Below are 26335 nucleotides of genomic sequence, written 5' to 3' on the forward strand. Positions count from 1 at the left end.
AACAGTTTTGTGTCCCTCTTTGAAAGGTGAAGAACTTATCAAAATAATATTAAAAACCAGGAAGGTGTTGGTTAAGTATGTTGTTCACATCACCAAATGCTTTTTGGTTTTCAAAGCTTATTTTCTTCTGAATATATTTTGATCATTTTCCTGAAAGAATGTGTGAATTCCACGTGCAGTGAATGAAGTTGTTTTGTTTCAACCTACTAACAGTAATTCAGTATGAACAAACTGCAACCTGAATTTTCTTTTTCAAAAGCATGCTGTTGGTTTATTTCTGGCATTAAGTTAATTTTTCCTCTGATGAAGAAATATATAACTAAAATGTGTAAACTTGTTTTAGGCTGCAATTCATGGATCTCGTTTTAAAGGACAAGAGTTGAAGTTGGCATGGAACAAGCCTGTTGCTAGTATGTCAGCTGTTGAAACAGAAGAAGCTGAACCTGATGAAGAAGAAGTAAGTTTGCTTTTTTATTATTATTTTTGAGATGAAATAATGTAGCTTTTTCAAAAGAACGTCATCTGTTGATTCATAATTCTATTTTTGAATCTAACTCAAGTTTTGATATCAGAAAGTGAGTTTCTCTATAAATACATTTCTTGTTTTCTAAGCTGTTGAAAGTCCAGATACTTTACTTTTGCTTGCAGAAATGTTCAATTTCTTACACAACAAAAAACTCCATAGAGGATATATTTAGAAAATGGAAGAGGTGAGTTTGAACTTGGATGACAGAGATTGAGGATTTTGTCTTAAACATGGGGTTTTATTCCATATACTTCAGGCACTTATTTCTTAGAGTATCACACTTCAGAATCTAGTTTTCCTTTATAGAGAGAGTTGGCTTGGAGGATACAGGTGAAGGAATAATTTAGAGCATTTACTGACTTCATTCAGACATCTAAGGTACCCCTGCTGAGTGTTAGTCTTCATCATGGTGCATGAAAGATATTAAAGCCTTGTCTAAATAACCTTAATTGGTTCATATAGGAATAGTGGGGCAACATTTTTTGATGCATTTAACTCATTACACTCAAATACCAATGTTTGTGAATTCTGCAAATTAAATATCACTTGGGAAAGAAGTCAGGGAATCTTTTCTCTAATTCACTTAGTTAACTGTATATAAATAATTGCCACAGAAGAGCTGAAGTACACATTGACTTACTCAGTATTTTGTCTGTATCTTTTTTCTGTGGTATTTTGGCAGACCTACCATAGAAGCAGCTTCACGAGATGGTTTTATCAAAACAAAATTTGGTTAGATTTTTTACATTTTGTAGTATTCACTTTTTTTCTGAAGAAAGCCAGTTTTTCTGTTTATGTCTCCAAAAATGCTAATTTCTTTTTAGCATGTCAGCTGAAGACAGGTAGACTAGACTACCTCCACCACTGTGTATCCATAGTAGGCATTTGTGTGTTCTGACTTACTAAATATTACTGTCTTCGTATACACAAACCTTAAGCGTTGCCAGATAGAAATGAGCTGTGAGTGAGCAAGAGGCTACATTGGGGAATCTTCAGAGCATCTTAGATGCTTTGTCATTTCTCCTTCAGGGATGTATTGCCTGTGAAGACCAACAGTAGTGTTTGTTGCTGCAAGGAGTGAGAGGTCTCATTGCATAACTACTTTGCTGATAACTTCTCCATTTTGCATAACGAAGGAAGGGCATGGAGGGATATGCAAGCGCTTCAGTAGAGTAAAGGAAGGAAAGTACAGATTCGTTGGTAGATGAACTACAGTGAGACTGATCTTTTAACTCCACCTGAAGACAGTGAGTGTAGGAGGGAACCCATGGGGTATAGGTAGCAGGGGAAAGGGAATGAAGATAGTAACGAGCTACATGCACTGTCTGCCCTGGCAAAGGGAGTGGACAAATTTACAAAGACCTTAGGCCTAGATGCTTGATGACATCTTGTCAGCTGTGAAGCGTTTGTGATAATGGGATACATCTATTTTAGGTGATGGTTGTTCCCCTTAACAGGAGTCATCAGGTATGGAAAGAAAACAGAGGGAAAAGACTGAAAAGACTGTTTTCTGTAATTCATAAATTGATAGACTCATCTAAAACTTTCCCGATTTTCAGAATTTAAGTAAAAAGAGGAAGTAACAGGTTTTTTGTTATTAAGAAATAATTTCATTACTTGAATGTTTATCTTTATTGTAATTTTTTTTCCCCCGACCATTTATTTTTCTAACACTTTTCTTGAGATCTGATTTTGTTCTTTAATTTAATTTGTTTTATTTGTCTCTGTACTGTTTCTGCACTCATTCCTTGGCTAATTATTCTTATGGAGAATGTGGATCAAAAACCCTAGCTGTTATTTGCTTTTGTATGCTTACTGAAATCTTTGCAATAGCAAATGTGTAATATAAAAATATTAATTTACCTATATCTTTGTTAGTAGTGTTGCTGGATTCTTACTTGGCCCAGTGTTTACATATTTGGGTTTTTTTATTTACCATGATTGATTGTACTTATCTCTGACCCTTTTCTGTTTTCAAAAAAAGCCAAATATATGTAGCTTTCCTGTCTTCTTTGTGTAATGAGGTTGGATTTTATCTGAATTTTCTACAGCTGAATTTGTCTCCTTAACCTTCACTAAATGTCTTTACACAAGGGATTTCTATTTAATAATCCTTGGTAAATTTTGCATTTAAATTATGACACTCTTTCCTTCTGTGAGCTTTGTTTTGCTCTAGCATTTGGTTAAATTAGAATTCAAAGTATAATGTTGTGATTCAGTTCCCAAATGGTTGAGTTCAAGAACTTGGTGGTTGTGTGCTGAAGTTCAACGAATTTCATAAAATAAATTTTACATAGCTTTATTGTTTAAAATTAGATGCTTATGCAGGATTGGATTGAGAATGGGGTAGGCTGTTATAGTTGGTAGCCTGAATTTCAGTCATACATTCTTTATACATGTAAAATATCTTGAGTTTCTGCATGCCTACAGTTCATCATGCTACTTATTTAACTTCGTTGTGTAGAAGCTATTGTAAACACGTGAAAGGATTTCCTTCATTTTTCCATGTCTAGACTACCATTTTAGTTCAGCTAAGGAGTACTATGCTAAAAAGGGATAGCAAGCTTAATACTTCAGTGAAACATAAGTACCTTGATGTTTAAAAAAAATAAATAAATAAAGGGAGCTAGATTGTTCAGCAGAGTGACATTCTTAATAATGAAGCAGAGCTTCTAGTCATTTATGAAAATATGAAGTAAGTCTTCTGGGTTTGGTTCCTATAGAAAATCTCCTATAGAAAATCTCCCTTAATCTTCTTAGATGCCTTACGTTCTACACCTGGGTGCCTAACAAAAGAGTTGGCTCTTCTGAGTCAACAACAGATGCCCAGGAAGAGTATGAGACATGTGAGTAGAGATAAGCTTTTAATCATCAGTGGTTTGCAGTTCCAGGACCTGTTGAGTCAGATGTGTGGTTTCTTTGTAGTTGAAAGCCCTTGATAGGTGTTCATTTTATGAATTTGTCTGGTTTCTTTGGAATATGAATAGCATCTATAATGTCCTGCAACAGGGAATGCTACTGTTCAACTATGTCTACCAAGGATAAGTATCTTTATATGGGACCTGCCACCTGCATGTTTAATTTTGATATTCTCCTACTCCAGCATCAAAAAGCCATCATTCTTTCTTCACTTTCTCAGAGACACTTATTTTTTATATATATATATATATATATATATATATATATATGGACTTCTGTCATACTTCCCCTCAGTTACTTTCTCTCCAAGCCAGAGAGTGTCTCTGCAGTTGTTCCCTTAAATGTAAGTTGTTCCACGATTTTTGATCATCCCAGCTGCCACTCAGCCTTGTGCACCTTAGTCTGTGTTGTGCACTGCCCAGGACAACTATTTTTTGACAACACGTTTGTCTTTTAGCCTGCTGGACATCTAGACACTAGGAGAAGAGGCTCAGTCCTCAGAAGGTTTCTGTGTTCTGATCTGGCTCAGAGTACCCAAGCATACATTGACAGACAGGTCAGTTGTCGGCAGAACTGCTTTTTAAAATGCACTTTCTGTAGGCAAAAGTAATGATGATAGGAGTTTCTCCTTTTTGTAAAACATCCTACCAGTAAGAAAGAAGGCTTAGTTTTAGGCTTTCTTCAGCCTAGAGCTTCACATCTCTCCAGAAGGCTCCCTAATTTCACAAATCAATTTTCACACCTCCTGTTGAATTTGGAAATTATGTAGCATAAAACTACAGTTAGTGGGACAAGAAGAGTAAGCAGGGAAGGCCATAACTGTTAGCTAACAGCTGGGAGACTTTGCTAGGGAAAGGCATCCTTGTGTTTCAGTCCTTTCTTTAGCTATGCAGAAATTGCTGTGATAAGTGCAGTTCTCAAAAATGTTCTGAGACGAGATAGTTTATATATTCACAACCCTGTGTCTATAAACAACTCACTGTTTATCTTTCGTTTTTTGACTTTGCCTCTCTGAAGCCTGTAACTGTCTATCTGAAATGTTTAGGGTTTTGTGAAGTCTGTCAAGTTACTGTGTTGTTACTGAAAGCAATTGAAAATACATCAATATATTTTGTCTAAATTTCTGTAAATACCTGTCTCCCTGCCCTCACCTTTTAAATCTTTGTATCTCTTTTAAGTTTGATTAAGCTGTCAAAATCAAAAAGTCTCAGATTCAGCTCTTAGTACTGTGGCACAGGTGGATTAAGATCTTGGATGAAAACAGGGGTAGTTATTGCAAATGTGAAGAAACTAACACTAGTTTTCAGTGTAGCATCTTAAGTTGATGGGAGCATTGTAGCTTGGACATGAGTGACATGCTGAAGAATCAGAAGAGCTGTTTGAGTATGAAATGCATATGTCCTGGTCATTTTGAAGTCCACTGAAAAGGAAAAAACACGTTTCATTATTTATATATATAAAACACATATACATGCAGTATACTTTTTTTGAAAGTGTTACTGTTTACAATTAAAAGTATCGCAAGTATCAGGGATTTATATTTTTGCGTTTTACATCAGAAAATGTTAAAGATCAACCAAGTATCACGTTTTTCTCTTGAAGTTTCAGGAAGAATCTTTGGTGGATGACTCGCTGCTTCAAGACGATGATGAAGAGGAGGAGGATAATGAATCTCGCTCGTGGAGAAGATGATTCAACTGATTGATGACAATGCTAGAACTGCACCTGTGTTGCATTAGTATTACCTAATGTACTTCTGCATCTTTGTATTAAAAGGGGTTTTGTGATGAAGTTGGATTTGGATGTAGACTAAAAAGCAGCTGGTCGGTTTTACGTTTTGAGAGATTGATGTTTGAGTTACATTTCAGTAAATGATTGCTAAAGACATCATACTAGGAACATATGCAATGTTTTTATTACATAGTTCTACAGAAAGTTACAGAATTCTTTGGGTTCTTTGTAATTTACCGAATTGGTCAAACACAAATGACCAAAAGTTGTTATAACATAGGTAATTTTTGTTCTATTCCAGATACGGAATGAAAATTTGCATTTAAAATCTTTGTGAATGTTTTCAGAAATGAATAGATAACAGTACTAAACCGAAGTCTCTAAATTTATGTATTCATAATATTGCATAGTAGTATGCTTAGGCTTTACTATGTACTAGCCTTTTGTTGGATTTGTGTACGTATTTTACCTATGGGTTTTAATGATAAAGTGTATGACTGCTTTGCATATAAGTCCTTATGACTTTAAGATGTTAAAAAATAAAGAAATGGAATGGTCTTCAAAAAAAAAAAAAGAAAAAAAAAAGAAAAAAAAAAAGCAATAACCAAAAAAGCTAAGGCAATGGTCCTTCATAATGAAAAAAAAGAAAGAAAAAAAAAAAAAAGAAAAGAAAAAAGACCGTTCCAAATGGCAACCCCCACCCCCATTTTCACAAAAGGAGCTCTAATCACTATCACTTATACTAAAGTAGTATTGAATATTAAAAAAATTCTCAACATAGTGGTGTTTCCTTTACATTGACACACAGGTGTACTCTGTTGCATAAAAGCTTTAGGATGTCTTCTGAATTTTAAACTGATTTAAATCTCAAATGGTAAGTAGAATAATATTCCAACAATAAGGAATTTATTCTGTATCCCTGCACTGTGCAACTGTAGAAGAAAATTTGATCCTACAAAAATATATGCAGTACTGAAATGTAATTTAGGAAAATACATTAGGTAAAGTGGAATATTCGGTAGTTATTATTCTAAAAATTTTGACTACGCACACTAATGCATCTTTTTTTATTCCTGTGTTTCTATGATTACATTTTTCATTTCAAAAGTAATTTCAGCAGACAGTAAGTTCAGCATTTCATTTCAGCAGATAACTAAGTTCACACTATAGTGTATATTCATCATTTAAAAGTGTGCATACGTGAAATATTATTAGAGTTCTACTCCACAGAAATCCTTAGTTGTCTCTAACAGGACATTCTGTTATGTGAGGTCTGAAGTTCCTCTTCTTAGGAAGGGGAACTGCCTTGTCCTTTGCAGTAAATGACCACTTTCACCAGGAAGATTTGGTTTTATTTTCATTAAGTGGCATTCTGCTGATCTGTCTTCAAATGAAAATCCATTTATTAAGTATTAGACTTGAGGGGTTTATTCCTGTCCCCCCAACAATTCACTAATGAGCGCAGCATAAAACCACTCTCTCATTTATCAGATAAGTGCAGAGGATAATACTTCAGTTAACAGTGTATTTTCTGTTAGTTCATGAGTTTGTCTTTTAGTGGGGAGGAGAGGGGGAAGAACTGCTCCAAGTCATGGCTCTGCCCCTTTTTTTTTTTTAATTCCAAAATAGGGATGGAGGAAAGTAGAAGCAGTAGTATCCCAGAGAGAACAACTCCATCTGTAGGATTTTCTCTTCTGTGCTTTTCAGTTATTTGAGGGCCTGGATCCTGCTTTAGGATTTTCTGTTGGTGGTTTTGGGTTTTTTTGGTTGTTTTTTTTTGTTTTGTTTTGTTTTGTTTTTTTTCCTCCCGCTATGTCCCTGTGTGTATGCATATCTTGTTGGAAAAATATGCACTTAACATTTTAGTATAGTGTTAATTTCACATTGCAATGTCACAATTGACTGCCACGCTTATTATAGTAAGTTCCAAATCTTGCCATAAGGAATTGTATTTGGGAAATTCATTTCCTTTTACACTGAATTTCAGGTAAAATAAAATATTTTATGAACCTTTTTATCCAGTGCTCTAGTTCACTGAATTGAATACAAGTTTTCCTACTTTTATTTTTTAGTTATTTAGTACATCTGAAGGATGCAAGGTTGACACTCTGGAAGGTGGCAGATTTTTCCGTGGTGTCTTACAGAACAGGTACAAAAAAGGAAGGAATTGTGCATGCTGCCTTAAGGTGGTTTGTGGCATGCTTGGTCTGTCGCTCAAACCTGCCTTTTCACTGCAGTGGATCAGCACAAACTAATGAAAACTATTAGTGTCTTCTTTACATGGATGCTTCTTCTGAATCATCTGAAATTGCCGTATTACATAATTTTGAAATTAATATTGCAAGTTTGTCTACTTCTTTTGAATTCAGCTTGGTAGTGCATCCATGCAGGATTCATTTCTTTGTTAAATGTTTGCACCCTGGTCTACCTGTAAGGAGATGATACTTTTAAAAATTCTTCTCACCACCTTCCTCCCCCAAACTTCCACCAATGAAAGGTGTTCGGGGGGAATTTTTACTGTCATGTATTTTATCCCCTGCTGTTACCTTGTGATGCTCTGCATGACTGAAAAACACCTGGATCAGAATGGATTGGTTTACTCTCTTTTTAACAAACAAATCCAAATGTTTGTTTTGGTCAAAACTGATCTGTGACTGTATGCCATTCAGTGTAAGAGAACAGTGTCCTGGTTGCAATCTAAATTGATTCTGTACATATTTCTGTCATTATCAAATTATTTTATTTATTTGATTCCTTTTTGGGTTGCTCTGTCCTTGTATTCCTTGTTTAGTTCTGCTCTCCTGTCCCTTTTTTGCAGCTGCCCAGTTTTGCTAATGCAACTGTTGTCTTTTCAGTTCAGTTGGATCCTTATTAGCATAGCCTTCACTGAAATTTGTTGTCGCCTGGAGCAGCATCCTTCCTTCTTTGAATCAACAAACCAAGCATCCTGCTGACTCATTCCCTTCTTTACTTAGTTGATCTTTCTGAATGCATTCCTGAGTATGCCTCCACTGTGATTAGCTAAATCATTGTATTTTTTTTAACAGTTCTGCAAATGGATTTTCCTAGTCTGAAACACCAAGAGCGGGGTTGGTTACCTTGGTTTTCCCCAGACAGCTTTTCAAATTTTCTATGGAAAAAAAAAGGTAAACATGTAAGAAGATTTTTTTTTTTTTTTTTTTTTTTTTTTTTCCAGCTAGGTGCTAAAGGACTTGTATAAGATGTGGTCTGACATGTAGTTCAATGACAATATTGTAGTAAACCACATTTGATTGAACTACAAAAAAATTTAAGTAATGGGAGTCAGTAATTCAGGCTGTATTACAGTCTGTCTACAAAATGGTAAAGCTACAATAATACCTCTTTGAAGCATTACTTACAAGCATTGCTATTTTAATTTTTTGTTCTCTTAAAACTTACTTATTTCGAATCAGAAAACTTACAAAAGAAATAAAAGTTACTTACTAGTGAAACACAAAGGTACAGGACTTATTTTACAACCAAGTCTAAGCAGGTCTATTTCTTAAATAGAAAAAGCACCTGTTGAAAAGTATTTTTATAATTTCAGGCACTTAAAGTAGATTGCTATTCTAAACCACACTCCTTAATTAGAAAGGGGTGAAAAAATACTATCCAGGTAACTTAGGTGTCCAAGAACAGCGTAGGATGATTGTACTTAATTTAAACATCCGATTTTGTTGTTCACGGTCCACTTTGAAGAGGTCCCCAAACCAGCAAAGCTTACTGTTTTTGTCAGCCCTTGGATAACTTTTACTAACTTTGCAGGTTTTTTTTAGATTGAATGGACAATTATCAGTTGATTTATGAGCATAAAAGAGCACAAAGAGATGCACAAGAATTTGGTTTTGACTCGAGGAACTGGGTTAGGATGTTCTCTGGTTTTTTAACTAAATCTTGTAGTAGGTCTCACCAAAAGTATGTGAGGAGGGAACAGGGGACGCTGTTGTACCAATACACAAAGTAACATAAAAGGACATAGACCTTCAGTGAAGCACCTAATTTACTGTAGTTCAGCATTATTTTAGTGTTGCAACTGAAGAAGATATAGTCAGATTTAATCCTACACCACTTACCTTTCATTACAATTAGCAAATTAAGTTACAATTAACAAATTAAGATTAGAAAACTGGAACAAATTGCATAAATTTGAGGAGTTTGGAAAAAAAAATTGAGTTGTGTAAAAATTAAATAATTTTGATTATTCTTCATCATCCTATTCTGAATGAAGCTGTTTCTTACTGTACTGGTGTTATAGCACTTGATTACTTTCAAGTGAACCTGTTAAGTCAGACAAACTAGAAGTTCTTGATCAATATTTAAAACAATATCAATTATCTTTTCCAGTTGAGCCAATATAGCTGTAAACTGGTCCTTGGTGAAAATGAACTCTTAGATTTTCTGGACTCATTGGACCTTTATAAATACACTAGTGTGCTTGTCACACAGTTGCTTAAATACTGTAGTTTTATACAATAATTATTTTCATTTTTTACTTTAATATGTCTCTGCATGTTTTAGTCTGAACCATGTTTTAAATCTGTAGACATAAAAAATACTTGCAGCAAAAATAGACTTCAGTGATCTCAGTCTCTTATTTAAAATCTCTTTAGATCTAATTGTAACACTAGTGAGAGAGATTTCAATAACATACTGCACAAAAAGTTTCTCTTTTTCCTAGTGGGTCATTTGTAAAATGCTTCTGTGTGTGTTAATGCTAAAGCTTATCTAAATGTTAGTACTTTGTCCATGTGAGTGAACATTATTTTTTTTTTTCTTCTTACAGTAAGATTGTAATGCTGAGACCAATTGATGTCTTTGAAAATCATCTCATCTGACCCTGTGGTATTTTTTAATAGTTTTTATGTTAGTTTGAATTCTTTAATTCCAAGATCCTTCCTGCTTTGTTATTACAACAGACTTAACTCAGCTTCTCACACTTCTCTGGCAAAGACTGGAATAACAAATCCAGCAAATCTCTCTGTGCTAGTTGATGAGCTGGATTTTAGTATTTCCCTGTCAGCAACAGGAAGGAAAAAAGTTTGACATGTATACTCTTCAAAAATTATTTTTTCTGAGAAACATCTGCAGTACACATATTTATTTATTTTGACCTTTGGGATGCAGAGAGGGTAAAATTGTCTGTTCACTGTTTTACACTATTTTACTCTCTTATGTTACACTTTCACATCACATTTTTGGATAGTAATTTGATGGGTAAGTCAGGTCTTTTTATATCATCTAGCATATGTTTTTATTTAAAAAGGAAGGGAGGAAGAAAGCAAACTGGTGTTTATGGTTCCTCCTGACAAGCTATGGAGATTATTTGAAATCTGAAGTGTTATTTACAGACCTCAAAACTCGACCAATACAGATGACTATTTCCTAGTTGCTAAAGAATGCCTTCTGCTTTTTAGGCTTAATGTTCTTTTAAATGCACAGAAAAAAAGAAACACTAACTTCTCAAAAATGTTTTCCTAATGATCTGCAGCTAGACAGAAAATTTCTCAGCTCTAAGGCATACTAACTCTTCTCTCTATACAATAATTTGCTCTCTAGGGAAATGAGAAAAATTTCTTAGGTTATAAAGGTCATAATTTATTCTTGCACAGAATTTTGTGCAGTGAAGATGTTTTAGCCAAAATGTTTCCTCCTGGTAGAGAAAACAAAGACTTCACAAAAAAAGTATGTTGATCTATGCATGTAAAAATTGCTATCCTTTTTCCAAAATCATGTGCATGTTGCTAATGTGTGTATGGTGTAAGAGAGATCTGCAGAAGCACAGAAACGCCTTTAGGGTACAAGAACTCTCTATTTACAGAGCTTCCCAGCTCTGCAGGACTCTGCTGCCTTAAAAGCTCAGAGAAGTGTCCTTTCCATTAAAGTACCTTGTTTTTAACCTGAAGAAATGTTCTTCCTCACATTTGGAAACTATCCTTTCTCTGCTTAAAAAAAAAAGAGGCAATTCTGATTTTGTGGATTTTTTTTTCTTTCCCTTGAGAATAAAGCACTGTATTTTCTCTTTCGACTGCTAGAGGGCACTATGGCTACATAAGTGAAACACAATAACTGGAAGTAATTTGCTCCCATTTCAACACTTCTGTGATATTTTTCCTGTTTCAGTTCTCATACTAATATTTGCATTTCTTGCAGAAACCTGTATACATCTCTGCCATGTCAGCAGAAATTCTATTTGTGTGAACTGAAACAAAGTATCTCTCTTTAGATTTAAGTACCAATGATAAAACATGACTCCAGGTGCTTAAATCTGAATAAAACAGAAGAAAATTTCTCTGTTACAAGATGCATATATCCATCTCCTTTTCTGCTCTGGGAGTTGAATTAGTTTTTGACAGATTACAGTTGAAGTTATAGAAAACTTTGGGTAGCTACATCCTGTTTGTCAAAGCTTTTCATAAAAATTATTCTTCTAAGCATGCGTTTATGATCTAGAATAGAGGATATGCAGTAAATGGAAAGCTAGAGCTTACTGCTGGAAAGTGGAGGAGCAGAAATGGCAGATGATATTACATTTTTATATAAACTGCAAAATCAATTGCCAGCCTAATGTGATGTGATGAAATTTCAACACTGTAGCCAGTTATTTTTTCTTTGTGGTCTACTCATGTTAAATACATCAAAGAATTACTACTGTAGCTCCACCAACTGGTGAGGTGTAAGTACATGAACAATTTTTCAAATACAGTATGGAATACTTGTTCATCCTGGTACTACCAATATACTGTCTGGTACTGTCTTGCCCCATTGCGTTGGGAAGCTACTGGTAGCCCATGCATCTCTACACTTGAAACTTTGAATGTGCAATGTCCATGCACACAAATCACATTTAGGCCAACAACATGACTCATTCTGTGTTGTTTTGTTTCCCCTTTCTGTCATTAGTGTGATATCAGAAACTGCTGAGGTATTACAAATTTTGTTACGCTCCTCCTAACTCACAAATTCAGCTATCTGGAGATTATTATATGCTCTTTTTTTTTCTTGCAAGATGTCAGCTGTATCATCACCCATGGAGAGACAAATGCTGGAAAATTTCCAAGACGTCAGTATCTTTGGATTCACTTAAAGATGGAAACCTTGCTTGCCAGAAGTGATTGTGAGAAGAGAAATTCTTCTTGAAAAAATTACTTTTTTTTTTTTAAAATCACAATTATCTGTTTGCATTCAGATCTAGTAGATTGCTAATATTTACCCACTGCTGCTCTTGAAGAGGTATTAAGTAATGTTTAAAATTATATATCCTCCATATGGTCTTTCTACCAGTTTGGTAGCACATAAAAGATATCCTATCTTCATGTGTTATTTTGATACAATTTTTAATTAAGTTTTTCCATCTACATTCTCCATTGTAATATTTTACCTTAGAAAAAAAGAGAAGAGTGGTAGGATACAATTTATTTTTTTACAAAATTGCACAATCTTAACCTTTCTCATTGCTGCTCTTTTCAAAATTCTCCTATAGGCTGTACCACCCTTCATGTATAAGACAAAAAACAAGTTGTGTAAGGTTAAGTAGAACTGCAAATTTTATCAACACAAAAATAGAAATACCCAGTAAGTAGCAAGTGAGCAGGTTTAGGAAACTTTGCTGCAGTATAGAATTGTGCAATACAGATGTTCACAGAGATGGATTTTCTGTGCCTGAGTACTGGATATGGAACCAAAAAGAACCAAAACTGCTTATCTACTGGAACACCTTTTAAATGGGTTAATCTTGCCACAGAGAGAATATAGAATTTCTTTTGCAGCTATATCCCAGGAGTACTTATTCAGTATTTTTCAGGTTAAAAAATTTGTCTTCTTTTAAAATACTTCTGTTGGCAGTTTTTTTTTTTTTTTTTTTCCCCGTGGTAAAATTTCATCAGTTAGTTTGCAAAGCTACATTTTGGAATCTGAAAAAGGCATTCATTTTCTGATTTTAGAGTTTGGAACTCTTCGTTCCCAGAAGCAATATCCTGTACATAGTTTATTTAGATGTATTATTGTGGTGTAGACAAATTTATGTCTGGAAGTATTCTGTTACTGTAAAATGTGAAATGAAAGAGCAAAGAGCAATAGCAGTAGCCTTTATGGTGGAAGAAGCTGAGAGATGGTTAACATGCCAAGTGCTGGTCAGCAGACTTAGTGCCTGACCTGAATTACAAAATAATTTTTCTATTAGAAATTATATAAGGATGTTGGCAGTGTAGCAGAATGAAAACTGAGCGCTTTTTTTCTGTTGGTATATAGTGAAAAATTAAGGAACATAAGTCACCATTAGAACTTGCTAACTTTTAACAGGTTAATGCTGTTTGTATTTGCAATTTTGTGTTGGTGAACTTGCCAGAAGATTATTTGTATGTCTTCACTAAATTTATGTTTTGATAACTTCAATATTAAAATAATTTAAAATATATTCGTTTCTTCTGTTTCTCCATTGAACTGTCTCTAAGCATTCTTTCAAGTGAGTTTAAGTGCTTTTTCTTTTCCATCCTCATTTACTGTAATACTTTCTGTACTGAAAATACTGATGTGTTTGGTCTTGTACCGGCCGTTCACTGCAAATTTATAATATATTGAATTTTTTGAAGACAGCTTGCCAGGAAAACACTGAAGATGTAGCTTTCTATTAGGGGAATAAGTTATAGAAACTGGAATCTGAAATAATAAAAAGATTAACCCAGTAACATTCACTACACTGCCATTTTTAAGATGGCAGTATATCATGCTACACTATCCGTAGATAAGCTTTTGTTAAACTTTTAAAGTAATTTGAGTAAGTAATTACTAGTGTTTTAGTAGTCTAAAGCAGGATTGATGGCAGCTTGATTGGCTGTAGCAGTTACTAAAGTTCACATTTTATGACCTCCTTAAAAATATTAATTTAGAAGCTTATGAATTACTCTCTGGAGTCACCCTGAATTAACAAATACTGAGCTATCTTAGCTTTCGAATCTTTTTGTTAAATAATTTCTGCCCACTACTGAACTTTATAGTGATTTTCAATAACTCGTTTCCTGGATAGAGCAGGAGTAACTCTTTCATGACCGAGACTAAGATGCACAAAATATTATCATAAATTGTCCTGTTCCACACCAGCATTAAAGATGACCCTAGCTGGTCACTCCTGCCCATCCTTTGTGCTTGACAGAGCAGTTACTTGTGTGATAATGCAGTAATTGAGGAGCTGGGCTATGCTTTTAAAAATAGAGTAGTCCAACTGAATTACCTTCCCAATGTACTTCACCAGCTTGGCTGGAAAGACATTAGTGTTGGGGATGCGAGGGCAGAGCTCTTCATCCCACAGGTCTGGTTCAACCTGAGCGATTTCCACTGGGGACACTGGCAACATGGTGCAGTTCTGTGTGTTAGGCTTCAGCTCTTGATTTTTTCTCTTCTCCCAATTTACAGGAGCCAGGACAAAACATTTAACAAAGCATTTTGTGAGCAAAATGTGGAAGCTGAAGCGGTTCCACAGAAGGTCAGAAGAGTGAATGAAAGCAGAAGCATTGTGCTTCCACAGGCTCCCCACAAACACAAGGCATGCTATGGTCCAGTAGAGACCTCCTAAATTGAAAGCATGGCCCTGGATTTCTGCTGACCCTCTGTAACCATTTGGAAGTGAATAAAAACATAGTCTTAATGGCCTAATAAAGAGGGACTTCGCTGTGGGTGCTCTGGCTCCTTTTGGTGTATCCCTCAGTGGTTCTGATGGGGTAGGGAGTGGAAAGGCACTCAGATGAGTTAAGAATCACCTCCCAAGGAGGCGTTGGGAGCCTTGGAAGAATTTTGTCAGACCTTTTGGATCTTCGCCTAGTTTGTTCTGATTATAGTAATTTTGTGTTAAAGGCTGTGTGAAGTAGGAGATGCTTCCTCCTCCACATCACCATTGTGCAGCGGGGCTATGGTGCCTGCACTTTCACTTTCTAGGAGAACTCAGGCTTGCCAGCTGGGTAATACAGCTCTGAGGCTAAGCTGCAGCAGGAAGGGATAGTTGCCTCTAACGGATCTGTGAAGACAAGTTAAACCACTGAAAGGGAACATGGACAATTCTGAGGGCATATAGGGACCTTAGCCAGACAGAACCAAGCAGGTGGGAAGAGAGTAGGATAAGTATAGGGATGTAATATACTGTAACCTATATACTTAGGTTAGGCAGTGTCAAGGCTGGTTTTGTTGAAGCTTGTTGGGTGTTGGTGAAATAAACTACCAATATTAAATTGTTAGAAGGAGATGCTGAGGCAGATGGAAGCTGAAATTTCGAGTTTTTGCCCAAACAATTGGTTGTGTGCGTGTTTCCTTTCCTGCAGTCCACCCACTGTCTGCCACACCTGTGGGCAGCCCAGTTTGTTGCACAAGAGAAAAGACTTTCTATAAAAGACCTGGGAAATGCTGCGAAATCCATGGAATTGGGCAATGAAATACTGATTCTCTGCCCTGTGTTTTCACAAAGGCTTCCATCTGGAATTTTAAAATAACATCCAAGATGCCTAACAGTTTACAGAAACCTTACTTTACTGGTTCTTTCTGCATGGCTTAGGGATAACAGGATTCAGTGTTCCTTATTATGAATCCCTATGGAGAGTGTTGTGCTGTCAATAAGTCGCTGTTTTGAAAGGCTACTGTCCTTTTCTAGTCAAACAGTGTTTGTGTGTTCAAGCCTACCTGTCCAAGTTAGGTTAGCTTGAACAGGACAAGTAACGGATCTTTGCCTTTATTTAGACTGTTTCACCCTGTTGCCTGAGTGAGCAAGTTGGGAAGCAGTTACATGAGCCGCTTAGCATGCAGACCGTAATTTCAGATAGGAAAATGAATGATGATGAGCTGATGTAGAATCAAAATATAGGATCCTTATTGGTCATCAAGCTGGAATGTACAGGTCTAAACTCTTACAGTTACATTAACAGGACCCCGTGTAAATTGAACCCTTAAAAGTGGACACTTTAGCAGTGCAAAGCATTTCAGTGCCTGACTCCTTGTTCTGGTTTTGTTTAGTAAGGGGGGGCCTAAGGTGGTAGCTTCTGTTGGAAACTGCTAGAAGTCGCTCCCCTTTGTTCAGTGGACTTGGCCAGGCCTAGGGCGGACCTGCTGGTGGCCAAGGCTGAGCCAATTGGTAGCAGAATGTTCTGTGATAACGCCTCTGCAATAATGTATTTAAGAAGGGGAAAACAGAAAGAAAAAAGAAGAGAGAAGAGAAGATGTGAAGCAGCTGAGCTGGGGCAGAAAGGGAGAAGCACGAGCCTTGTGGGCCTTGCAAGGCCTGACCCTCTGGCCTCCCGCTGGGCAGCCGACTGGGCCCAGCTTTGATGCTTTGATGACTGCTTTCTAAAATCAGGTAACCAAAAGTAGTCAAAATGAAAATATTAATATGAAAGGAAAGGTAGACTGTAATCTTACATCTTTATTGGAGTCCAAAAATCACAATGAAAACTAATTTTCTACTTTTATCTCTGTAGATCCACTGGTCAATTTAAAGAGTTCTCAAAGCTGACAGTAGAACATAAGCAAATCTTTAAAATGTACCCAAATACCATATGTACTGTTACTTGCAAAAATACACATTGCCTTTTGAAGAACTCAACAGTTTGTTTCCTTCCAATGTCCAAATGCAAAATAAGTAGTCTTCTCTAGCCACTCTGTTTAGTATTATTTAGTGATTATGGGAATCGTGTTAGGAACCCTCAGCATAAATTCTGTAATTTTGATTGCAAAGATACTGAATGAAACTTTAAATGATGTGGATCTATTAGGTACTTCTGAATTTTACACCGAGTGTTTGTAAGACAAAGGACAAACAGTTGCATACAACTTGCACTTCTACCCCAACAAGTGAATGTTGAGAGAAGCCCGTCAATGTTCTTGCAACTGCTCCTGCCTGTAGTACCATGCCTGAAAATATTGCAAGGTAGTAGACTGTGGTGGCTTCTGAATGCCTTGGTGTCATGCAGTCGTGCTGTGGTTTAGTCTGCTGCCTACCTGACATTATCACATTTCATCATGTCTTTGTAGCTTTTTTTTTTTTTTAGCAGAACTCACTGGAGAGACAGGTTATTTCAGTGCCTTTGTTCCCTGTCTGAATGTTGGTGCTCAGCCTCTTAGTCTACATCGATACTAGTGAATTAAACATGGCTAGGACTGTTCTCTGATGCTAAGGCCAACTGGCATGGAACAACTCTCATACACACTATTAGGCTTCAAAGCAGGACAACCGCATCTACATTCTTTGCTGGGCATGGTCTTCTGGCTTGGGATAGCTGATCCAGGTCTCTGTGATGCGAAGGCCTAGCAATTTAATAGTACAGACAATAAAGTTCCAGTGCCTATGACATATGCTGGACCTTTTTGTTTTACTAATTCAGATGTGGTCCAAGTTGTGCAGTATCTTTATGCCAAGCTTTGTCCAACAGCAGCAGGTAGTGGAGTCTAGTTCCACTGGTAGATGGAGGGGCCTGAAAGAAGATCTGTTCTTGGGAAAGGCAGCGACAGTCGACAACACTGTTCTGCAAGGAATCCATCCTCTCTAGCAATAAAAGTCACTAGCTAAAAGAGAGAAAGCATACTTCTAAAATGAAATCCTAGTACTTTCCTAATGCACAAATAAATGGCAATTAGCAATCAAAAATTTATAGACTATAGTAACTACTGGATTTAACGAGAAGTGTAAAATACATGATGGTCTTGTGAGATACAGAGTTAGAAGAAGCCCTGTTAAAGGAAATTAATAAAAATCTTAAAGCTAAAATACACATATGCCGTTATACTCAAACTTTCCTATCATTAGTGAAGTTTGGAGGTCTCTTGAACTATCTGCTAAGTATTATCAGCCACCTTCAAAATCAACCTAGCTATAATGCAATGCTGTAATCAAAGGGGCAAGCTGTGATACTTTCCTGGCAAGTCTACCTATAAAATTGCATTTTCCTATAAACTGCCTTTAGCCCTTCATATGTAAGTATGCTTTCTGGCACTATACATCACCTTAATTATTGTACCTTCTGTGGCAGGATAGAATTCTCTGACCAGATATTTTTTGTTGTCAAATTACTTGCACATACATTGTGAAAATATTTTCTGTGTCTGTGTATATTTCCTCAGCTACGTTCCCATCTGTCAAAGCAGGGTGAATGCTTTAATTGCCTAATCAGCTTTCTGGATCTCTCATGCAGGCACAAAAACACCACAGTGAGGTGTACAGTGATGTGGTGGTGCATAAGTGATTATGAGAGGTAGTTTTCCCAACTTTTGTATTCTAGTAGGCAACAAGCATGCTGGATTTACTGAGGTTATAGGCATGGTCATTCACTAGCAGAAGCTGATATTTTTCTCCCCTCTATTTTTACATTTGAGGATAAAGTGCAATTGATGTTCTGGGCATCATCTTGTGGAAGGTCTAAATCACTTCATGAGGCTTTCAGCCTGGCGTATGTCGTTTATCCCTCAGCACCCAGTCCATTTAATCCAGGGCTCTCAGCTGAACAGACCTAGCTCCTGTTGTGAGTGATCGGCCTGCTTGAGTGCTCCCAGCTTCTCCTGTCACATCACATTTGCATAAAAGAGGACGGATAACCAAATTTGAACACACAAATGAAAATGCTAAGCGCTGAACCTGTCACAGTTGTTGTTCAACTAATTGTGAAAAATTTGATTTGCTGGCTTTTCACTGTTTATCATGTGGACCCCCTTCTCAAATTTGCCTTGGCTTCTGCTTCTGTACATGGAGCTTTTAAACTCTCTACACAAGCAGCCCACCCTGGGGATTACTTACCTCTCCTACCAGCTTTTAATGTTGGCTCATCTACTTGACTAAATTAGGCCACCATGGCAAACAAACACATAATTAAAAACCCGGGAAAGACAACTGCAGTTGCACTTCTTAAATTGATTTTGCAGTCTATTACTGGTGTATGCCTTTGCGTTTTGCCATTTTATCTTGTCCTCCTATAAACCCTGAAAATGTCTGCTTTTGATTTTATATAGGAGGAACATACATTATTTCAAAAGGAAGACTATTTTCTTCTCAAAATGGAACAGTAAATAAAATTGTGTTCTTATTTCTGGGTACTTTGTGGCAGCCTATTACGGAGGTGCTGTATTCATTTGAAATTAAGACCCGTTTTAGAACTAGCATTGAAAGCTCATGGATTGTATTGTTCAAATTGTTGTGATTTTTCAAAATTCTGGAGTTTGACTGAGCTTTCCTAATGTACTTACAACTGCTATCATACTTCTATGTCAGATCACCTTCTCTTATCTGTATAATTTACACATCACCTCTTATAATGTATACCAAAAGGTCACCAATTAGAAGTGTTGAATGTCATGTGGCTTTTTTTTTTTGTGAGGGGAGGTTAAACAATTAGCCAAACAATTGTCTATACAAATATGCAAAAAAAAAATCATCTACGTATCAATTGTATCAATGTTATTTATACTCTAAATTGCCCATAACTATCATCATTTAAGAAGGTGGACATAGTGGATACAAAACTATAAAGACCATTGAAAGCTTCTAAAAGCAACCTGATAGGAAAAGCTGGTATTTAGACATATGCAAATAATGGACATTTTTCTGGCAGTTCTAAAATATCAAAATAATTATTATAAAATATCAACTCTCAGGGTAGGTTTTGCAGCCAAAATATTTGTAACACTAGAGCTTAAATGACAGTTTCTGAAAAGGGAAATTAGATTTTAAACTTTCTTCAGTAAGTTTATCTGTGTCTTATGTAGATGTGAATGGCTGATTTATGATTTCAAAAACTACATGGCAAAATTTCTTCAAGTTCTGTATCCTTCAATATCCTTATCCATAAAATGTTTTGCTAGGCAAGTCAGAGAAACAGAACAGAGCGAGGACAAAAAATGCGTTTAAAATTTTGAACAAGTATTAACGGAAAATATTTTGCCTTATTCCCTCAGCTCTAATAAAATGTACACTTTCCATTTATCCTTCAACTAGATATCTATTGATATTTGATTAAAAACAATCTGCCCTGCTTCTGTGAGTACCCTTGTGTAATTCATGGGGATTTTCTCATTTTCCCAGGTCCACTTGGGTAAATAAAGGTTTCTCCTTAGTTCAGTCTCTTAGGTTCGGTGTTAGAACAAACAAACTTCCATTAACTTGCTTTTTGTTTTGCTTTAGATTGCAAGTAACTTCATCAGCATGTAAGAGAGACAACTGCTCCATCTCTCCCTATATATTCTATTATACAAAGCTGAGCCCCTTCCCATGAGCTTAGCTCTTGACTATAGCTAAGTGCTAAAGCATAAGCACGCACAGAAAGATTAGCAAGTTACACATACACATCTCCATGGTCTGTGGGTATATGGCAAGAAAGAGATACATTAGATTTTTATATATAAAAAAGAAAACTTATTTACCCTATGAGTAAAACATGTGTTGACCTACTGTATTATAGTATAAGCATGAACAAGGTTACTTTTTCCCCCTTTCTGCTAAATAATAAGGCAACTCATGCTGAGGGTGCACTTAAACTATACCTATAACTCTTGGAAATTCATAGATCATAAGGCCAAATGGGACCATTATAATCATCTTGCCTGACCTCCTCTATAGCACAAGCCATAGGATTTCGACAACATAACAGTATTTGTAATTTCATATGCATTAGAGTGCTATTTATAGGATATATATTGTATTGAAATGGCATAATATTCATTGCTCTGAAATTCTGTTAGATAATTTTACTACCATAGTGGCACTTACAGCATTCTCAATTGGTACATATTAATAATAATAAAAAAATTCAAACAGAATTTCAAGTAATTTGCTAAAAACCTGACTACATCTAATAAATCTGCTTGGGACAACAGCTGCAAAACCATATGCTTAATATAAAAATACAGTTGATACAAAATATTCCAAGTAATGTATTAATTACCAAGTACTGTTGAATCTGAAGTCTAAATAAGAAAAGAAAAATGATGACTAACTGGTCCATTGCAGTAACTGGAGTATGTGAGCAAGAATAGAGAAAAGTAAAATAAAATTTGTGTACCTTTCAAGTAGCCTATTCTTTTCTTCCTTTGAAGCGATATCAAGAACTATGGTGCTTGATTTTTATTTTCATGGAACCATTGCTATAAACGACTGCTGCAAATGGGAACTGATTTTGAAGTGTGAGTAGTGTGGAAGCAGACATCTGCACTGTTACATATGTAAGGCAAAGTGAAATGCATCCCCTGCCTTGCTTTGTAAGACCATCACCCTTTCTTTATATGAGGAAGAATATTTAAAATTAATATTTCCCTTTTTAAAAAAAAACTAGAATCATTAGTCCTTAAGTTTCATTTCTTACCTATTTGAAAACCAGAAAATGTTCTCTGTGTTTTCTGTTGGAGTTAGTAATGAAATGTATTACGTTAAACAGTCCTGAACATCCCAATCAAACAAAGCCAGCATCATTGCTAAGATCTTGGAAACAGACAATATGCCTGATTTTTAAAGATAAGAATCCAGATATCGCCCATGTTTGTATTTGCTGCTGGGAAGGGAGCAATAAAAGGACAATTAGCATTTCTACTGTTCATTGGTTAAAATGATTTAACCCTCCTTTTAGCAAAGTAGTAAAGTAATTACATCATTTTGTTAAACACCAAGAATGATGAAATAAAACAGCATGGATATCGTTGATCAAAGATGTTTATCTGTGCATATTAAAAGCTCTTAAAAGTTATTTTGTAGAAAAGCCTATGCCATTCAGATCAGTCTCTTCTTCTCCCAGTCTTCTCTAAAATTATGCAAACTCCAAGAGATATACAAACAACTACGCCTTAAAAAAAAGCAGGTAGAAAACTAAATCTATCACTTAACAGAAACTTTCAGGAATTAGTTATCAGTAAAATAACCGGATTTTTAAAGCTCTGAAATGCTTTGTTCAGAGAGTCTCCCTGCTGCGCAGAAGATTTGACAAACTCTTATGACAAGTGCAGGAGGGAGGTTGTGTCTCGATGTTTGCATTTTGATCCATTCACTAGTAAATTCTCTGAAAGCCTGGACAATTACAACATTTAGCTAAAAAAGGTTAGTTTAAAAGCTATTTTTAAAGATATTTCAATGGAGGGAAAGAGAGTAGGGATGAAGGGAGACCAATTAACCAATTTTTCTTGGCCTTTCTCTCGCGCGCAGACACGTTCTGCACAAACCCCTGTTTTGATGTATTATTTTAATTAATCCCGGTCTTTTGATTTCTGCAAAAAGAAGCGTAGCAAATGTAACAATGCTTGAGAGTTTCTTTATCGTAAAAGACACATAATTTCAAGCATTTAATAAGGTAGATTTATTCTGGGTAGTTTAGTTTGCACATTCACTCAAACAGCCCTCCCCAAAGACAACATTAAAAATGTGATTAGTTAGCTGCCATCAATAACACAAAATAGGAAAACACTCTCTGAAGGGACAGCTTTGTGGAGGGCACTGCACAGTGTGTAGTAAAAATATATGGCCTAATAAGTTTACATTTGCAGGCTCATTTGTTAAAACTCTTGAATTTCTAATTTGTGTCGGAAAGATAAATGGATGGGGCCTCAGTAAAGTGTGAGATTAATACTGATGGATGGGGATTCAGATTTTTTGCTAGCCTCTTACTTCTGTACAACCCAGTAGGCAGTTTATGGGGAAAACCAAATGTAAATAAAAAAGAAGACATTATTTACCTTGGTCAAGGCCAATTACCAGTTATATTGTTCTTTTCAACTTTATTGTTTGGATGTAAATTATCCTTATCTAATTATTGTTTAATGCATTTTGGTAATCAAGCCCTTACAAACTGTAATTAGATGCTAAAAAGGACAGGCACCCGGTGGTTACTTTGAAACACTGCAAAGAGTCAAACAGTAGAAATGGAGGCCACTGGGACCTTTAGGGGTGTAAGGTGGAAGAACAATAATCAAACACATAACATAATAAAAACTGCCTTATACCAGAATCAAAATAGTCACATAAAATGAAGATGAGCTGAGGTTAATACGAATAATAAAATAAGTGGGATCTCCGGTATGCCGTCCACAGTTGATTTCAGCGGCCTGCCTTCCACATGCAGAGACAGAGCAATGCTATCGATGTGCTGTAAAGAGATGGACAATAGAGGTGACAACAGTATTTCTTACCTGTCTAGCCGAAGGTACTTCTGAACTTCGATGAACTTTACCAATCTAGAGAAAAACATTCTTATGTTCTAATAAAGTAAGTTGCCAGATATCTTTTCAAACTAAAATATGAACATAGACGTGGTAGAAAGGCAGGCGTTAGTAAAGGAATAAAGAAAGGGACACTTCAACATGAATGAGCAAAACAAAGGTGACTGTTACACTTCCGTATATGTAGTACTTTTAGATTGAAGCCGATCCAGAAGTCTTCAATATTTGTGAAACAACATACATTGAGAAGTCAGTACAGGTTCGTCAGAGTTACCAAATCTGTCAGCTCCATGGAGACAAGGTTGCCACAGCTCCAGGCACCCAGCTTGGACCAGTGGCAAGGCTGGGTATGCATTCCCAGTAGGCGTGTGTACAATTGCATGTATACAGTGCGTGTATTTAAATACACATGCCTGTTCGGCCACATAGGTCAACACAGACAGACACGCATGAACACAAACAGCACCTATGGCTTCATCTTGTTCTCCCCTCTGGCTGATGAGGATGAAGGTCCATTTGTGGGAAAAATACGGATATATATGCAAAGTAGATCTTTGCTGTAACTGTGCTCCAACACGCAGCCTGGCTGGTGGCTGCCCCTGGATCCTCTTGTCTCCGGGTGCCTCATGTACACCCACACATGGGTCTCTCAGCCAACCCCTAAGTGCCAAGATCTCTCCAGAAGCCAATGGGACTCTCCTGATGCTTCAAGTAGCCAACTCTTCCCAAGGTCTTACCCTCACACACTCTCTGGCTCTTGGACCACTTTGCCTACTCACCAGCTACTTCCTCCTCTGAACATCCTACAGTAAGTCCTGTGCAATCCCAAAACGCTTTTCCCTTGCCCCTCATAACACGTCCTGTGCCCCTAGGTAGTGACACCCCTCAGTCCAAAAGTGCTTTGGAGAGCTACTCCCCTTGTCTCGTGGTGATGGGTTTCACTCCTAGGGCTGCCATCTCTCCTGTGATGGGCCTGGAAGTCACTGGGCAGGGTTTTAATTGGGTTACCCCTCTTGCCATTGCTCATCTGTGCACATTTGTGCTTGCGGAGATTAAGTGTTTAATCACATAACATAACACAAACTAATACCTTGATGAGCTACGTACTTAATTAATTTGAACAGTCATCTTTAAAGATCCAGACAGAGATAGAGCCAGGATTTGCAGGGAAAACCATTGTCCTGGAAAAAAAGGGACAGTATCAAAATTGTTTGTTTAAGCAACTGTAACTTAAAATGTGGCTGCAGTCAGAAAAGTGACTTACATTTATTTTTCTTTTACAGATGTGTAATTGAGTGGATGTTTTCTTGACTTCATATACTTCATCCAGTACCAGTGGCATTTCATTATTTTTTGATCTGTGTTGTAAAGTAAATATAATTGTGAAACTTGAAGGTGGGTACTTCTTTAGCTTCATCATAATCCATTGCAATTTAAGTTGAATTATTACTGTAGAAACTTCAACCTACAGCTTTGCTCCACAGATACATGGTTCAGGGTATCAGTGCTCTGCGAACCATAAGAATCAAATCCAAGGTCTAGACTTCTTTCTTTCATTAAGGGAGGGAGTTCTTTTTCTTCCTAGCAGTCTGTGTGATGCTCTGCTTCAGATTTGTGACCAAAACGGTGTTGATAAATCACCAGTGGTTTAGCTGTTGCTGAACAGTGTTTGCACAGCTTCAAGGCCTTCCTTGTTTCTCGCTCTTCCCACCTCCAGCCCCACCAGCGAGTAGTCTGGAGGTGGGCAAGAAATTAGGAGGGGACACAGCCAGAGCAGCTGATCCCAACTGACCAAAGGGGTATTTGATACACTACGTGATGTCGTGCTCCGCAGTAAAACTGAAGGAGAAGTCCTTCTACTGCTGGGACGTGATGAATAATTGCCTTTGCATGACTTGTTTTATTTGTTGTATTTTTTTCTCTTCACTTATTTAAATGCCTTTGTCTCTCCCCATGGGTTTTCTCTAGTTTTTACTCTCCCATTTCTCTCCCCCATCCACTGCAGGGTAAGCGAGCAAGCAGCTGATCAGTGCTTAGTTGCACCATGATAAGTATGTCAATATATTGCAAAAATAAAAATAAAACTGAAAAATATGTCCTATATGAGTAGATGTAAGCCATTCTTAGTTTAGTAAAAAAAAAAAAAAAAAAAAAAAAGAAGGTAAAGTAGTGACTTGACACATTCTACATAAAAGGAAAGCTCTTCAAGTCCTGTGGGGAAATTTTAACGAGGGTAAATTTTAACAAGGGTAATTTAGAAGGTGATTCGCTCTTGTGTGATGTTCTTAAATTAAGATTTGATGTCTTCTTAAAAACAATGCTCAGCCAATTCTCTGTTGAGTGAATGTCCATATCCGTGCTCCACTCTTGCACACAAGCATTTTCAGCTCCTGAGTCTGGAGTTTTGGAATAACCTACCTCTCCATGTGTTTTGAGCTGAGGGCAGGATGAATCTTCTTTCTGAAACTCTATTCTAAATGCTCTGCTGTAGTTCAACCATAAATTACTGCACATGGTGCAGAAAGGACTGACTGAAGTTCCAGAGCCACTGTTATGACAGAGGTCAGAATAGATGTTCCTGTTGGCTCTTACTACCTTTGCAAACCCTGAATCTGTTAAAATGGGGTTTTATGTCTCGTATACTTGGATTGCAAGAGAAGAAAACTGACAGCTGTTGTTATTATACAAGTTTAGCTCTAGTTTCTGTGCGACTCATGCACTGGTATGAGCGCATATTTAAATGCATGTTTATTTGAAAAGGTCACAGAACAATCATGACGTTAACATCAGAACAGCCCTTTTGTTGTGTTATGACCTTATTTGTAACTGACTGCAGCTCTACATTCTGGCTAGATAAAAGATCCATTTGTATTACAGAAGCTCATGGCTTGAAATTTGAATTTCATCACTGGAAGCAATTACAGTATCAGTGCAGTCTCTGCATGTAATCCCTCATTTAGTAATTTAATTAAAAACAAG

General features: G+C 36.6%; 1 protein-coding gene and 1 long non-coding RNA gene across 8 annotated transcripts in view; both read left to right on the plus strand.

The window, feature by feature from the left end:
• Window positions 1–5880, plus strand: part of RBM26 (RNA binding motif protein 26) — a 55388-nt gene extending 49508 nt beyond the window's left edge. For all 6 annotated transcript variants that reach the window (XM_086771570.1, XM_086771531.1, XM_086771545.1 and 3 more), the window contains 2 exons: window positions 344–457; window positions 5048–5880. In XM_086771570.1, coding sequence (XP_086627696.1) covers window positions 344–457; window positions 5048–5137 — 204 coding nt within the window. In that variant the 3' untranslated portion in view covers window positions 5138–5880. The remainder of the gene's footprint in view (window positions 1–343; window positions 458–5047) is intronic.
• A 4094-nt stretch (window positions 5881–9974) lies between these two features.
• LOC147602340 (uncharacterized) lies at window positions 9975–14869 on the plus strand. Of its 2 annotated transcripts, none has more exons than XR_015261538.1 (2): window positions 9975–10060; window positions 12204–14869. It is a non-coding gene; the product is annotated as an uncharacterized LOC147602340 (long non-coding RNA). The 2 variants fall into 2 exon arrangements; XR_015261533.1 differs by having other exon boundaries at window positions 9975–10039.
• Window positions 14870–26335: the final 11466 nt, after the last annotated feature.

The sequence above is a fragment of the Chlamydotis macqueenii genome, chromosome 1 (genome assembly GCF_036417535.1).
Source record: "Chlamydotis macqueenii isolate bChlMac1 chromosome 1, bChlMac1.mat, whole genome shotgun sequence".
NCBI lineage: Eukaryota > Metazoa > Chordata > Aves > Otidiformes > Otididae > Chlamydotis > Chlamydotis macqueenii.